Below are 15,381 nucleotides of genomic sequence, written 5' to 3' on the forward strand. Positions count from 1 at the left end.
CTCCTCCTCCTCCTCCGCCTCTGCCTCCTCCTCCTCCTCCTCTTCCTCCCCAAAATCAACAAGAAGCAAGACCAAATGAGAAAACAATTTTTTTTTTAATTTCAGGGACAAAAGACAAATCAGGACAATGATAAATTCTGATGTGTAAATGGGACCACAGCTTCCAAGATATATAATGAGACCAAACCCAAGAGTAAAGATAAAAGGCTCTGAGATAAAATATAAATGCATAGGCAATTTATTCAATAAAATTGTAACAGATTTCTTAAACACAGAGAAGACGACAGCCATCAAATCAGGAGGCATTTAGAATTCCTTAACAGTAGTGACCAGAAAAGACTCTCTGTAACAGCTCACAGTCAAGATTCCCAAAAATGCAAAGCAACGAACCAATACTGACACCTATAAGGGAAAATGCCAACTCACAGACAGAGGCAGAGGCATCCGAATCATGAGCAGCTCTACAAGCCAGGGAAGCAGGGAGTGATCTAGTTCAAGCCCTGAAAGGAAGTAACTGTCAACCAGGATCGCAATATTATCTTTTGGAATGGATGGAGAAATGAAATTACCATGTCAACCACAACAGCACTGTGCAAGTCTTAAACTTACACAGAAGAAAAAGAAAGGCAAGTTCACACAAGACAATGCAGCAACAGAAGATCAAAGAACGAGAAATCAATTGCGTTGAAAAGAGCAGACGGAGCCTGAGCAAGAGGAAAGAATACAGGTAACGATAATCCAACCAATGGGAAGAACGAACCGAGGAAATAATAATTCTCTCTCAGGGATGACTTTATTTGCAAATGGATTCACCTACTAAGAAGATGTGGACTGATTAGATTTAAAAGATAGTATGTGTTTTCTCTTTTTCTTTCTTTTTGCAAGATACACACTTAGATGGCAAAGATGTCCAAACACTGAGTCACAGGATGGGACTCAACTGAGCAAGCAAATGAGCTGTGAGCAAGCTGGCGTGAGGACTTTCCCGTCTGATATGCAGACTTCAAAGCAAAGTTAACAGAAGAGATAGAACAAGTACATACTAACCAAGGGACTAGTCCATCAAGAAGATGTAAGAATCTTAAGTACTTTGGCACTGAATCAGAGTTTTCAGTTTCATGATGAAGAGCACAAATGAGCACTAAGGTGCTGACGCAATGGCAGTGGCAGACTTTAACCCCCACCTTTATTTCCAAACTAAAAATTAGCAAAGAAACATGAAAGCTAAACTATACTGTAGTATAAACTGGTTTCAACAGAGAACTATAAAATATTCCATCTAACAAATAAAGAACACACATTCTTCCCAGAGGTGCTTGGAAACTACTCTTAAATTGATCCCATTATAGGCCACAAAGCCCATAAATTAAAAAAAAAAAGGAAAAAAAAGTATCAGACCACAGTGAAATAAAACTGGAAAGCAACTACAAAAGAAATCTCAGGAACTACAGGAAGAGATGGAGACTGAATGGTACACCTTTGAATAATCAGGATCGTTGAGGAAATCTGGAAGATATTAAAATTTTTCTAGAATCAAAGAAAATATATATCACATTTTGCCAGAATTTCTTGAGATTTCCCTACAAGGAAAGCTTACAGCTACAAAAATGAGAGAAATCTTGCCTACTCAAGCATCTAACTCTAGGGTTTAGAAAAAGAAGAAGCCAAGCTAAAATGCACTAGATGGCAAGAAGTAGTAAGATGAGGGCAGAACAAAGCACACGTATAGGAATGACCACATTAAGACGCGGTTCTTTAAAGGAGTAGCAAGATGGACAAGCTGTTAGCCAAGCCAACTGAAAGAGACCAACAGCAACAGAATAAGAGGTGGACAGGGAGCTCTAGGAACAGGATCAACACCACTCCAACCCAGATGATCATTAGGGAATACTAGGAAACATAGAGTCCACAATGCTAGAAAATCTACAAGAAATGGGCAAGTCTCTGTACTCATTTGAATGTCTGTTACTCAAACTCTAGGGTATCCAATACCCTCTTCTAACATGGATACCTATATATACATACCCATACATAGGCCTGCACACACACACACACACACACACACACACACACACACACACACATGCACACACAATTTAAAAATCTTTATAAAATAATAAAAATCTTAATTGCTGGAAACAAAAACAGTTTTCTCAAAAGTACCTACAGTGGGAAAGAGAAGCAGAAAATTCAGCCATGGGAACCCAGTGGTGGTGGGAAAGCTTAATTGAGAATTCAGCTGACTGCCTTGATGTCCCTAGTCAGTGTCTGCTGGATGCTGTAGCATACATGATGATGTCAACTGTCTCCATTTCTTATTTTACCTGGGAGCCTCACCCAAGGAGACCTTCTGCTCTACCCCGACTCTCCCTGGCTAACTGTCTCAAAGGGGTTTTCCAGTCATTTCTGCGGAATGTTTTCAGCACTTTATTTGATAATTTGCTATCTGTGTACTTACCTGCTACTTGTTACATATTCTTTTATTTACTTACTGTAGACTTAACAGACTTACTCATTCAAAACTGAAGATATGACACCCTTAGATCTTTCCCTGGATCACACACAGAAAGAAAACCACAGAGCAGAAAAAGAGGCTTTAAGAGAAAGCAAGGGTTGAGGGGACAGCAGCTGTCTGTGACATGAATGTAGGAAGGCACTAATATGGGAAGGAAGGATATGGGGGTGGGGACTGGGAGAGCGGTGGGAGGAGGATCAACATGGACAATGTATGTGTGGAAGTGCCATAAAGAAACCTGTTACTTTGTATGACAATTAAAAGTAAACAAAACTATGATACATTGAAATTAGACAGGTTTTCTTTTCCTTACCTTTCTTCTATTCTGTTAATTTGTTATTTTTAGGTGAATATGATAGCTTCCCTTCTATCTGAACATGAACTGTAATTGAATGACAAGAACTCCTATTTAAAAGAAGGGAGTACAATATATCTTGTGGTAGTTAGCTTACTTAGCAGATGTGGGGCTCTGAGCTCTGCACGTCAATTCATTCCTTTTTAGTTTATTCATTACAATGTCTTCCAAATACTTAATATACTTCCTAATAGGGGAGGTCTAATCAATGAATCAGAGGAGTGGGACTAAGAATTCTGCACTTTATCCATTCCTTTTAAATCTACTCTTACAATTTCGAATAAGACAGGGTACTGCCAAGCCTCTTCCATGAGAAAGTCCCAGAGCACTGGAAATCAACTGTGTGGCTTAGGACCCCGCACTGCAAGGAGTGGAGCAGGTTCATGGCAACAGCTCGGCACACCACTCTCCTAGACCCCTTACAGCTTCTGTTCAGCAAAACCTATGTCTCTAACCCTTCTCAACTCTACTCATCCAAACCCTGACTTAGCAAAATCTATCTCATCTTTCATCTTTCATGCCCCGACCTTAAGTCTAGAGCTAATTACCCTGACCCTGACTTAGCTTGACACTATTAATGCAAATTAATGTCTTCATTACTGATCACAAACTTGATCCTGATTTTGATGGTTTGTACTCACTCCAGCACAAAGGTCTGGCAACATATCTGCTCAAAAAAAATGATGGATGCATCACTCAAAATGACTCACAGGAGGAAAATATGACAGAAACAACACCAAGGCTTTTAACAAAGAAAGATGAAGTCCTGAAAAAAAAGTGCAGATTAGGAAAAATACAAAGGAATAAAGGAAAATATGTTAAATGTCATTAAAACAATGGGCTGTGGATATAGCTTCGCTGGCAATGCTTGCTTAGCATTCATAAAGCCCCAGGTTTGAGTCCTTCCTTCACTGCGTAACGAGCTGTAGTGGTACATACTGGTAATCCCAGCATTTGAAAGGTACAGGCAGATCAGAGGTTCAAAGTCATCCTCAGCTACATAGGAAGTATGAGACTAGCCCAGGATAGATGAGTCTGTCTCAAAACCATATAACAGAAAAGGATAAATACATCTTGTTTCTTAACAGTTTTTTAAGCTTATTATTACTGTATGTGATAGTACCTGTGTTTCAACACAAGCATGTATGTGCCAAGGCATGTTTGTAGATGTCACAGGATGGCTTTCAGAAGTCTGTTCTTTCTTTCCACTGTGGGTGCCATGGATGGAATTCAGTTTGTCTGCCTTGCACATGACACATGAATTTATCTGCTAAGCCATCTATCTCACTAGCCAGTATTGCTCTATTTTAAACCTAGTGTTCCTTTGCAACATCAGAGTTACTCAGTAATAGTCAAGTTGATATCCTACCTGATTAGAGATGGAAAAAATCCAGTCAATTAGAAATACTTTGACTTTGATTAATCCCAATCAGGTAAATAACATTTAAATGTATCTAAAATGAAATGCAAATCACCTGAAATGAATAGGGCCACCTGGAAGATCTAAAGTCACCTTCATGCAGGTGAATCCAATTTGTCTTTTGCTTTCTTGAATTAAAAATCAAATACTCTTATTTTCTCTGTAGCGCTTACCATTATTTTATATAAATATTATTTGTTTGTTTACTTGTTCATTTCTTCATTTCCCTAACTAGAAAATTAGCTCCAGTGAAGTCTGGGATCTTAACTGCCTTGATCATCACTGTATTCTGAGTACTTACAAAGCTCCCGACAAACTCACCTTCAATAATGTTTAAAATGAAAGTGCCTCTATAAACTCTTGAGAAATTAGAAATCATGAATACCATCTCTCTCATAATGTACAACCACTCTAAAAAAGTCTTTTCATACTCATAAAAGGGAAGAGTCAAGGATAAATGAAACCAAAAATCTTTTGACTGGGAAAAGACAGCCATAGGACATTTAAAATACCAGTTAAAGCCTAAACAGTTCCCAATTCCAACTCCTTCCAAGTTGTTTAATGCTGAAATAATGTGCTTGTCATTCTTGTTTCATTTCACCTTGGACAACAGAGACAACAAAAGAGTCCTTAAGAAAGGAGCAATTTCTCCATACTGTACCAATGCCAATGTACAGATTTTCATTAGAAGTCTAATGATATATAAACAGGATTGCTATATAAACAGCCTAAAATCTGGTTTCTGAGTCTCTACTAGGAAAAAAGGGAATGTGCTTCAAATTAGGAAAACTGCAGGTACTAAGAACCAACTGGAAGGCTGCAAAAGCTAGTCTCTTATGTTCGTTATAGTAAATCACCCGGTTCTTTTTCCATAGAGGACGAGACAGGTAGGTAGGTAGATAGACAGAAGGCAAATAAACTTTTCTAGGAAAGAAAACTTTACATGTAAATTTTCCCACATCATTGAAAAGCATGCAATCTTACAGAGAAGTATTCAAATAAGAGGAAAAAAAATGTGATTTGATAATACCCAGTATAATGGTTAGCATTTTAATTGACTATTTTATTATAAAATAAAGCTGACAAGTGTTCTTAATTTTTAGTCATGTTTTTGTTTTTTTTTCTCATTGGAATCTCATTGGACAATTATAATAGCAACTTAAAATTAATAATATCAATTACTAACATTTAGTAACTAAAAATTAACCATAATTTAATTCATTCTTTACACTAATCACACTATAGAGTGTGTTAATCAGATTCTCATCACTATGAGAAAGCTACTGAAAAAAATAAAGTTAGTAAGACCAAGGTCCATTTGCCACACAGTTCCAGAGATTTCCATCCATGGTCACTTGAGCCTGTTATCTGAACCTGTAGTGGCAGGGAACACTGCAGTAGGAAGGTGTATGGGAGGAGACCTCATGCAAATAAAGCAGCAAAAGGAACAGAAGGTGTCACCATGCCTGTATCCAGCTAAAGGCACAGCCATTGCCGCAGCTTCCTTTCAATGGGCTGCATCCAAAAAACTCTACCACCTCCCAAGTAAGTTACAGGCTGGGGACCGAGCCTTTAACACATGCGCCTTTGGAGGGAAGGCAACCAAGATCCTAAGGATAGCCTCCACTTCACAGACAGGAGATCTGCTGAGAACCAAACACCAGCCCAAGCAACTTATCAAACTGAAACGCATAGTAACATAAAGACTGCAGCCACACCCTTACCAAAAAGTGGTGAACACAGGGCAAAAGCACGATGTCTGCCAACGTGAAGTACAGTCCTTCTGCAAACACGTGCTCCAGAGGCGGAAGGTCGGCAGCTTTTGCTTTCCTGATGTGAGAAGGCTCCCTGTGGCTAGCAGCTGCATCTTCTTGCACTGTGAGCTTTGAGAAGGCCACCTTCAGTTCCAGACTCTTGGAGGAAGCAGCTGAGTCTTTGGGTATCTTCTGTGCACCTGCCTTGCTCTTTGCTTTCCCCTTCCCAGAGGGAGGCTCACTGCCAGCAGCCTTCTGTTGTTTCAGCTTCTGTCTCCGGAGTTTGTCATCATTGTGTACTCTGACAGGCTCGCTGAGCTTCCTCTCGAGCTCTAGGATTTCTTCAGGGATAGTCGGGGGATGTTCAGAGGACTCTTGGAGAAAATTCTCAACAGCCAAAGGGATGGTGAGTTCACAGAGCCTGGTCCACTGACTAACCTACAAAACAAACAAGATGTGAGCAATTCTCCCCTCGTAACACACCTTCAAGAAAATTAGCTATAACTGGGAAATAAGACTGGTTCAAATAATTTAAGGGATGGGCTAAAGCATCCATGGGTGCTCGGATTCTGTGCTAGATCAGAAAACATATTACAGTGTTTGGAAAACGCAGCTTCCGGGTTCCTGAGTCCTTACTGAGTAAGTCATCACCCTCTCCCTGTGGTGGTTTGAATGAGAACAGGCTCATCCACTTGAATACTTGGGCCACAGCAGGTGGACACATTTAGGAAGGGTTAGGAAATACTGCCTGGATGGAGGTAAGGCAGCCTGATCATGCTGGGTGTTTGTTTCTAAGACTGTGCTAGACTTTGGACTAGGAGAGCAGCTGAATGCTATAAGACAGGCTTAGCAGGCCATCCTAGTAGGAGCTTGGAATACAGCCGTGCTGAGAGCAATGCAGACTATGAATGCCCCAGCTCAAGAGGTTTCAGAGGGAAACAATATTAGCAACTAGGCTAGAAACTATTTTTGAGATTTTTTTGCTAATAAATGTGGCTGTTTTATGCCCTTTTCCTAAGAACCTGTCTGAGGCCGAATTAAAAAGTAATGAGACAATTTTTCTTGGCTGAGGAGATTTCAATAGAGGCTAATACTATGTTCCATGATTATTAGTAATCACTGTTAAGTTGATCTACAGTGAAAAAGAACAAATGGGATAAAAAATACAAAATGTACAGTTGGAAGGGAAAAAAGAGCACCAGGAAATTTAATGTTGCAACTAAGGCTTGTTTGTACTAAAAAAGATAACGACAGGCCCTATGCAAAATGGAATAAAGGAATTGCCCTTTTAAGCTTCCAACTTACAACAAGAAAATGCTTGAGGAATTTTTTGGTTCCAAATGCAACAAAGGAAGCTTTTGCAGATGTAATTCAAGGAGGAAGTCAGGCTCCATCCCAAGCAGGCAGCACATAACTTTGGCATTATGAAGAATACAAGAGTTAATGAGTCTCAAAATCTTCCTCTATGGTTCAAGAGCAGCTGAGACCCTGCATGGCAGCCTCAAGAAAGGCTGCTCTATAAAGCTGTGAAAGTGAAGCCTGGATTATGTTGGAGACCCCAGAGCCATGAGACACCTGTCAAGGAGAGTTATAGACACAGGGTGGAACCAAGGGGAGAGAGAGAGATGAGTTGCAATCCTCTAGGTACAAAGGTGAAGCCATCTAAGCCCTTTGACATCATATATGGAACTATAGTACCTAGAATTGGCTTCCTGCGTTTCAGCCTTGTATTGGTCCAGTATCTCCTCACTCCCTTTTGGAATGGCAATGCAAATTCTGTGTCATTGTATGTTGGAAACACTTAAGTTGCTTTTTGACTTTATATGTGATTACAAATAAAGACTGCCTAGAGTGCCAGGAGAAACCTTGGACACTGAAAAGAGTATTGAGACTGAAAGACGATGGAGACATAAGAAGTCGGATTACATCCACTTTGCTTTATGATATGGCCACAGGTCTGCAGGGGTGAAGAAGCAGAACTGGTGAGAATGAACCCTATAGGCTCATGTATTGGAATACTTGATCCCCAGAAGCTGTAACTGTTTGGGAAGGCTTGGGCTGCTTGGCCTTGTTGGTGGAGGTGTGGCACTGTGACAGTTTTGAGATTCCAAAGGACTCAAGCTATTCCCTGAAAGTTCTCTGCCTCATGGATATGTCTCAAGACAGGAGCTTTCGGCTACTGTTTCAGCACCATGCCACCAAAACATCCCCAGGGCCTTTAAACACTCCTCAGGGCTTACAAGGCCCTACGATTCAAGCTCTTATCTACTTATGAGCATTTCTTTTAAAGGTCCTCAATATAATGAAGGAGGAAAACCATTGTTATTATTTTAAAATATGTATCCAAACTTCATAAAGCACATTTTAAACTTTTCCATATTACCCTGTAATGATGCCATGTAAAGGACTCACCTATCCAATAATTACAAATGGCAAGTTAAACTCATGTTGGAGTAACTGTTATTACTTCTACTTTAAATAGCAGAAGAGACCTTATACTTACTTCAGCACAGGCTTTCAAACAAGTCTTTTTAAAACCCAGAAGTTCCAAAATTTCCTTTCTTGAGGGCTCAGCTTCATAGGACTTTTGGATTATGTGTCTTAGGACAACAGCAAGTCCTGCTCTACAGAAAACATCAGGGTGATCTACCACCGCAGGCAAACAGCAACTCTGGACGATTGGAGGGAGCGCCTGCTTTGAGATAACCTGTATTTCCAGGTCCTGGGGCAGTGCCTCTTTTAGGAATGAAGTATCTGAAGAATCTGTACTTTCTCCAGGAAGGACTAAGCAAACGTTAAAGACCTTGCATTCACAGTATGATAATAAAAACAACGTTACAGATGTATGGAGAGGAAAGATGCATCCTTCTGTCTGGTGAGAGTACTCCAGGTACAGAGATTCCTCTGCAGGACTTTTCTTAATGCCTTTCATTTTCTGTTGTCATTGGGTCACCTAGAACAAAGATCAATATGGTTATAGGCTTTCACATCAAGAATTGAGAAGCTAAAAGATGAATGTTTTTCAAAAAAAAAAAATCAATTTATATGCAAGAATTTTTACTTCTAGGCTGAATAATGGCTTCCAAGAGGAAACTTTGCCCACTCTGCATGGTTACACACTTTTAGGGGTGGGCTTATGATGAGCAACCTCGGCACTATGAAATAGAAACTGAGTACTCTTTTACACCCTGTTCCCGGGCCATCATTTCTGGGTCTCTCTGTAGTATAAGCACAAAACCTACTTCACACCATTTCCACCGCTGCTGAGTCACCATCACTTCTAAGTTACATTAGTTGCCTTCAATGGCTTCTGTCCCTCCTGCCCCACAACTGTTAAAAATGAGATTCTGCCACCTAACACAAGTCCTGTAGCATTTTTTCCATCTTACTGGAAAAATAGTCTGGCCTTCTACAGTGCCCTATGCACACCTGAACTTAATCCTTTTATGTCTCCTGAGTTCATCTTAATTTTTCTCATTGCTTACTGCATCCCCAAAAGTGAATTATGATTTGCTAGAATTCTGACTGCATTCCAACCTCAAGATCTTTATACTTTTTTTTTCCGGAACACAGAACACTGCCACCGGGTATTTAATAAACCAAACCCCAATCTATACACTCCCTTTATTTTGCCTTCTATGTTTTAATTGCCTCCACAACACTAAGTACCATTATAACACATACACTATTTATTCTTTAGCAACTACTAGAATGGTCTGTAAGAGAATTTTGTTAACTTATGCTTAAAATAGAGCCTACTAAATATTTGTATATAAAAAATATTTGCTGAATGAATGCATGAATAGGTACATACACTGGTTGTCTTTGAAAGGCACACAGGCTAGCTTGACAAACAATTTCCTTAAGGCTTTTGTCAAGGACCTTGAGTACCCCCTGGTCCAGAGTTACCCACATTCTATTCCATAAACCACAATTCAGAAATGGACACTAGATGGCACTCTTTAAAAGCATTTAGAAGTATGGAATAGGAAGAGGGTATAGTGGAGAAAAGAAATGTTGGTCTGTGATTGTGACTGTGTGTATAGAAAGGTATAAAAGAACAATGACAAATTAATTTTGCATATAAGCTGTAAACTTTACTCATTGTGAGTACTCATAAATGTTAAATGCCAACAAAGTAAAATAGAAATAGCTGTCCATGGTGAAATTTGAAAAATTAGTGAGCCTGTCTAAGAGAAAATGAGAAGTACATGTGACTTTTCTTAGAAATCAAAAATGTTGGTTAATAACTGAAGATTAAAAGCATTACTTTCCCTGGACAATCTCTCTCCATTACTCACTAATATAATTAAATAAAGATTAAATATTTAATAACCTGTACAAATTTAGTGAGTGTTTGGTTTGCCCTGTGTTTTTAGGAGTAGAACATAGTTTTGGCTCAAAGTTTACAAATATCATAGGTAAAAAGAAATTTCTTTCCCCATTCTCTTTCTATTTTGACAATTCCCTAGTTACATTTGAACTCTAAGGCAGACATCCAGAGTCAATTCTAGGGTCTCCAAGGGTTCTGAGATGTGGCTTACATTGTCCCTTATTAGATTTTCATCACAGACCTGCCATTTTTTCCTCCTCAATTCTTCCAGATGCCATACTGCAGTCAGTCACCAAGAGGACATGACAAGGCAGTAGACAAAAGCATAAAGTATCAGGGGCTGAACACAGCCAACAGAACATGCATCTATCTCTTCTAGGTCAGCATGATTGGGAGTTTGTAAGAGGAATAAATAGGTAAAAAGGAAACAGAAATGCTTCAGTTTCATTACTTAGTGAAATCTTCAAGGATGTTTATTTTAAATGGTTATATTAAATCATAGGTATAATACTTAGACATTTAGGCTATTTGCTATTTCTCTGTGTAGTCCTGGCTGTCCTGGAACTCACTCTGTAGACCAGGCTGGCCTCGAACTCAGAAATCCATCTGCTTCTGCCTCCCAAGTGCTGGGATTAAAGGCATGTGCCACCACTGCCCAGCTTTAAACATACTTCTTTATCACCTAGAATTTTAAAAAGCAATTTGAATGCTTTTTGTTCAAAGTTCAAGGTCAGGATATTTGGCAAGGTCAGGATATTAAACAATAAATTACAGTTTATATGACAGAGCAAAAGTTATGTTATGCAGCAAAATATTACTATTTTGTATTATTTTGTTTTACATTAAGAAATATTAGCCAAGTATGGCTTACTTTTTTAATCCCAGCATTCAAGGCAAGAGGAGCTCTGTGAGTTCAAGGCCAGCATGGTCTACATAGTGAGTTCCAGGACAGTCAAGACTGCAGAAAGAACCTGGTTCAAAAAAACTAATGTAGTAACTGAATCTAAAGGGATCTATTTTGAAAACACTCAGAAAATTTTCTAGAATAAATAATACTATTTGCCCCTATGAAGTGGCGGAAAAGAGAATCAGGAGTTCAAAGTCATGGTAAAATGCATAGCTAGTTTGAGGCCATCCTGTGTTAATGAGAATCTGTCTCAAAACCCCATAATTTAAAAAATATTAATACTATCAGAGTATAGCCTAAATTAAAGCACATTTTATTGTAGTAGGAACAATCTTATCAAACTAAAAATAATCAGAAATTATGTCATTAAAATATTTCCAATGCCGGGCAGTGGTGACGCACACCTTTAATCCCAGCACTTGGGAGGCAGAGGCAGGCTGATTTCTGAGTTCGAGGCCAGCCTGGTCTACAGAGTGAGTTCCAGGACAGCCAGGGCTACACAGAGAAACCCTATCTCGAAAAAACAAAAAACAAGACAAAACAAAAAGTTTCAGTAAGGATGCCAAGGTCCTAAATCTCCACGTCAAGCATTAGTCCTCTGACAGTTTTTAACACTGGACACAATTCTTTGTCATTGCTTCTTGACTCCATTTACTGCATATTCTTCAGATCCTATGATTTATGGCTCAAATCTAGTTACACAGGAGGATCACAAGAAGTTTGAGTCCAGTTTGGACTACATGGTGAATTCAAAGCAAGCTTGGGGACTTTAGGAAGGTGCTGTTTTAAAATCCAAAAGGCTAAGTCGTAGATCAGAGAGTGAGTGACTTAATATATATATTTCCTGCCAGAAAAAGCAACAGCAAAACCTGACATAATGTCATGAGTACTTACTCTATTGCGTGGAATAAATCTGATTATTTATGCTGTTTTTCCCTTTTATGTTATGACTGTTGACTGATTTCATGGCCCATTACCAGTACACGAGCCACATCTCAACAGTATTGTTCTATGTGCTCTGCAGTGCCAATGGCTTTAAATATTATCTGACTCCTACATTTATTTCAGGCACATCTTGCCTGAGCTCCAGGCTTGACATTTCAATTGGGTATTTTTCTAAATGTGTTCATTTTTCTTTTCTGGCCCCATTGCTGATGAAATAGCAACACCATGCACCTACCTCCAACCCTGAAGACCTGCTCAACTCCTTCATCTCTCACACCTGCTCTCTCCTTCTTTGAAATAGAACCCAAATCTCATCACTTAGCACCCACACTACTGAGCTTAGTACTGCTGGACTGGATGTCCCAGGAAGGGTGGAACCTAAGAGGGGGTTCCCCTTCTCTGACAATGGGAGGGGCTAGTGAGGGGAGGGATTTGTAAAGGTGAGACTGGGAGGAGTGGGGGCACAATCCTGATGTAAAGTGAATAAATAAACTAATGGAAAAAAAACCAACTTTCCTTCTTAGTTTTCTCCTGTAGGGAATGAGGGTAGTAATAGCAGCGCCTAAGGACAATGACTGACAGGGGAGCCCTGAGGGAAATGCTACCTACCTTCTTTATTTTGTTTTGGGTAGTGTTGCAGCTCATGCTGGGTAAGTACTCTGTCACTGAGTTAGACCTCACCCCCTACTACTCTTTAAAATTCACAAATTCTTTACCTAATGACACTATTAAAATGCATAAACTTTAATGGGAAAAATCCAACTCATGCTTTTTATTTGAAAACTTCTTCCAAGGAAATGTGTGGACTATGTTGAACTTAAAAGTGCTTCAACACAAACACTGATAAATTTAATACTGAATTTTAAAAACCAAGGAGTCATAAAATAATTACATATTAGCAGATTATATTTTATAAAATAAAAAGTTTGACATAGTTAACAAGTATGAATATTTACTTATTCAAATACAATACTTATACAAATATTGAAATCTAAATTTAAATCTGCTCAATTCTCTACATCAGACAATCTTCAATATTTTGAATGTACAACTTAGCTCATAGTTTAGACATTTAACAAAGCAGCATTATTTGGTTACAAACCCCACTTTATCACAATACAGATCTTTAAAAAGTGTTTCTTCATAAATAATAGTCAGTTACCTCTAGTTAAAAGTCAAAGAAAGAAATATAGCTTTTAGAGTTCATACTATGTAATGTAGGATTATAATTCAGGGGCAATTAACCCATGATTAAAATTAGCTATTTGGATCCCAGGGCAAGAAATTTTTATGAAATAAGAAAAGTTTGGAAGTGAAATGCTTACTGAAATCTTAGTTATAAAAGAATATATAATCTCTCTGGAGATTCAAAGAACTGTCTGTTGCTATGAAGTCATAATGGGTGCAGTTAAATTTGACCTTGTGGTTAACAGGGAAGGACAGAATAAAATGTAAACATGCTGAAAATATCAGCAAGCCTGAAAAAAATACTTAGTTATCTCAGCAAGCAATAACTTATTTTATGATTACAAAGCTTAAACTCTTGCATCCTAAGAAGTGTTTATAGAAGAAACCAGTAAGTTACTTTGCATTCAAGGATAAAAACACTTATCAGGTAACAGTCTAAAATACTGATGGACACCAGGGTAAATCCCAAATGTTCTTATGTTTGCTAAATAACTATTAATAAGGCCAAATGGATTATTGTTTGTGCTTATTTAAAACCATGTGCTGTTGAAACAAAAGCTATAAAGTATAAGAGGTTTAAAACAAAACTCCTTAAGTCCACAACCACAAAGCTTTTAGTTTTGTTTCAAGTGGGGAAATACATAGTATTCTTTCCACTCCTCCTGTCCTCACTGCATCCCATTTCCCCTTCCTTGAGAGCCCACCCCTTCATGGCCCCTTACTAGTTTAATGGTGTTTTTATTAGTAACATAGAACAACGTTCAAACCTCAATCTTATTTTTGAAGCTAGGCCTCTTTAAAATGATTGAGTCACAATTTCAACGGCAGTGTATGCTCCTCAAAGTGCAGTTAACACTCATATAGCTTAAAGTTTGATCTATTAAATGTCAGCAAATCAGTTGTATTGTAACAGTTTATTCTGATGGCATTTCAAGACCATATTTACATGTTTAAAATCACTTCCAGTTCTTGATTTTTTAATTCTTTCCTCTAAATACCCTTTCTCTAGTACAGCACGAGGGAAACTTGACAAACGCCACTATCTTTAGCAATAATGTGGTACGAGACACATTCGTCCTTTTTTTTTTTCTGACCTTAAGGAATTTATGACAAAGACTGGTGGTGGATAAGGCGGGGGATGGAGATGGGGTGGTGTAATTCCCCAACCAAACAAACTTGGAGAGGTACTTGTTTGAGTATCCATTTTTTTTTTTTTTTTTGAAGTCAAAGCAGTTCTCGTGCAAACTCAGGTTTTCTGTTCGCGCTATTAATGGATGGAAGAGCAACGCTGCTTTGGTGGGGATAGCTAAGCAAACGACCCCCAAAAGAAGCAGACCCTAACTGTAACACAGTATTCACGTACAGCGTCCAATCAGGAAGGGCTGCGACGGGAAACTATGTCTTTGGGGAAAGTTAAACCGTGCTCCAAGAGGTCTTTTTTTTCCTGCACTTAATTCAAACGACCACACAACGCCCTAGCAGGCAAAGCTGCCCTGCTGCTCTACCCACGCAGGGATGGCTCGCAGCCGGGTGGCCCACGCGTCACCCGGCGGGACGGCGCGGAGCCCTTCCATCTGCACCCACGCCAAAAGCCTGCGGTGAATGTGGGGCTGGCAAGACTTTCAGGGGCTGCGAGCCGTCCCCGGTCCCACCTCGGTCCCCAAGCCCAGCCCCGCCGAGCCCTGGGGGCGAGCGAGGGTCTCCGGTGGCGGCGGGGGACGAGCGGCCCGAGCGCCCTCTTTACCTGGTCGCAGGGGCGCGGCCAGGCAGGGAGGGCGCGGGGGCAGGCGGGCGACGACGCGGGCCACCGCGCCTTCCCGCCCAGCTCGAGCCGGGACTCCGAGGCTACTTCAGCGAGGCCCAGAGCTGGGGAAGGGGGCGAAAAGAAGGAAGAGACAACGTGGCGGCGCGTCCCCCGCCCAACGCCATTCATAATCCGGCGGACCGGAAGGGGCGGCCCGCGT

The 15,381-nt window shown here is 39.8% G+C and overlaps 1 protein-coding gene across 1 annotated transcript in view; it reads right to left on the reverse strand.

The window, feature by feature from the left end:
* Gstcd (glutathione S-transferase C-terminal domain containing) overlaps nt 1-15,337 on the reverse strand; it is a 97,400-nt gene extending 82,063 nt beyond the window's left edge. The window contains exons 1-3 of the mRNA XM_021196103.2: nt 15,162-15,337; nt 8,548-8,997; nt 6,015-6,482 (exon numbers count right to left, since the gene is read on the reverse strand). Coding sequence (XP_021051762.1) covers nt 6,015-6,482; nt 8,548-8,976 — 897 coding nt within the window. The 5' untranslated portion in view covers nt 8,977-8,997; nt 15,162-15,337. The remainder of the gene's footprint in view (nt 1-6,014; nt 6,483-8,547; nt 8,998-15,161) is intronic.
* Nucleotides 15,338-15,381: the final 44 nt, after the last annotated feature.

The sequence above is a fragment of the Mus pahari genome, chromosome 4, assembly GCF_900095145.1.
Source record: "Mus pahari chromosome 4, PAHARI_EIJ_v1.1, whole genome shotgun sequence".
Lineage (NCBI taxonomy): Eukaryota > Metazoa > Chordata > Mammalia > Rodentia > Muridae > Mus > Mus pahari.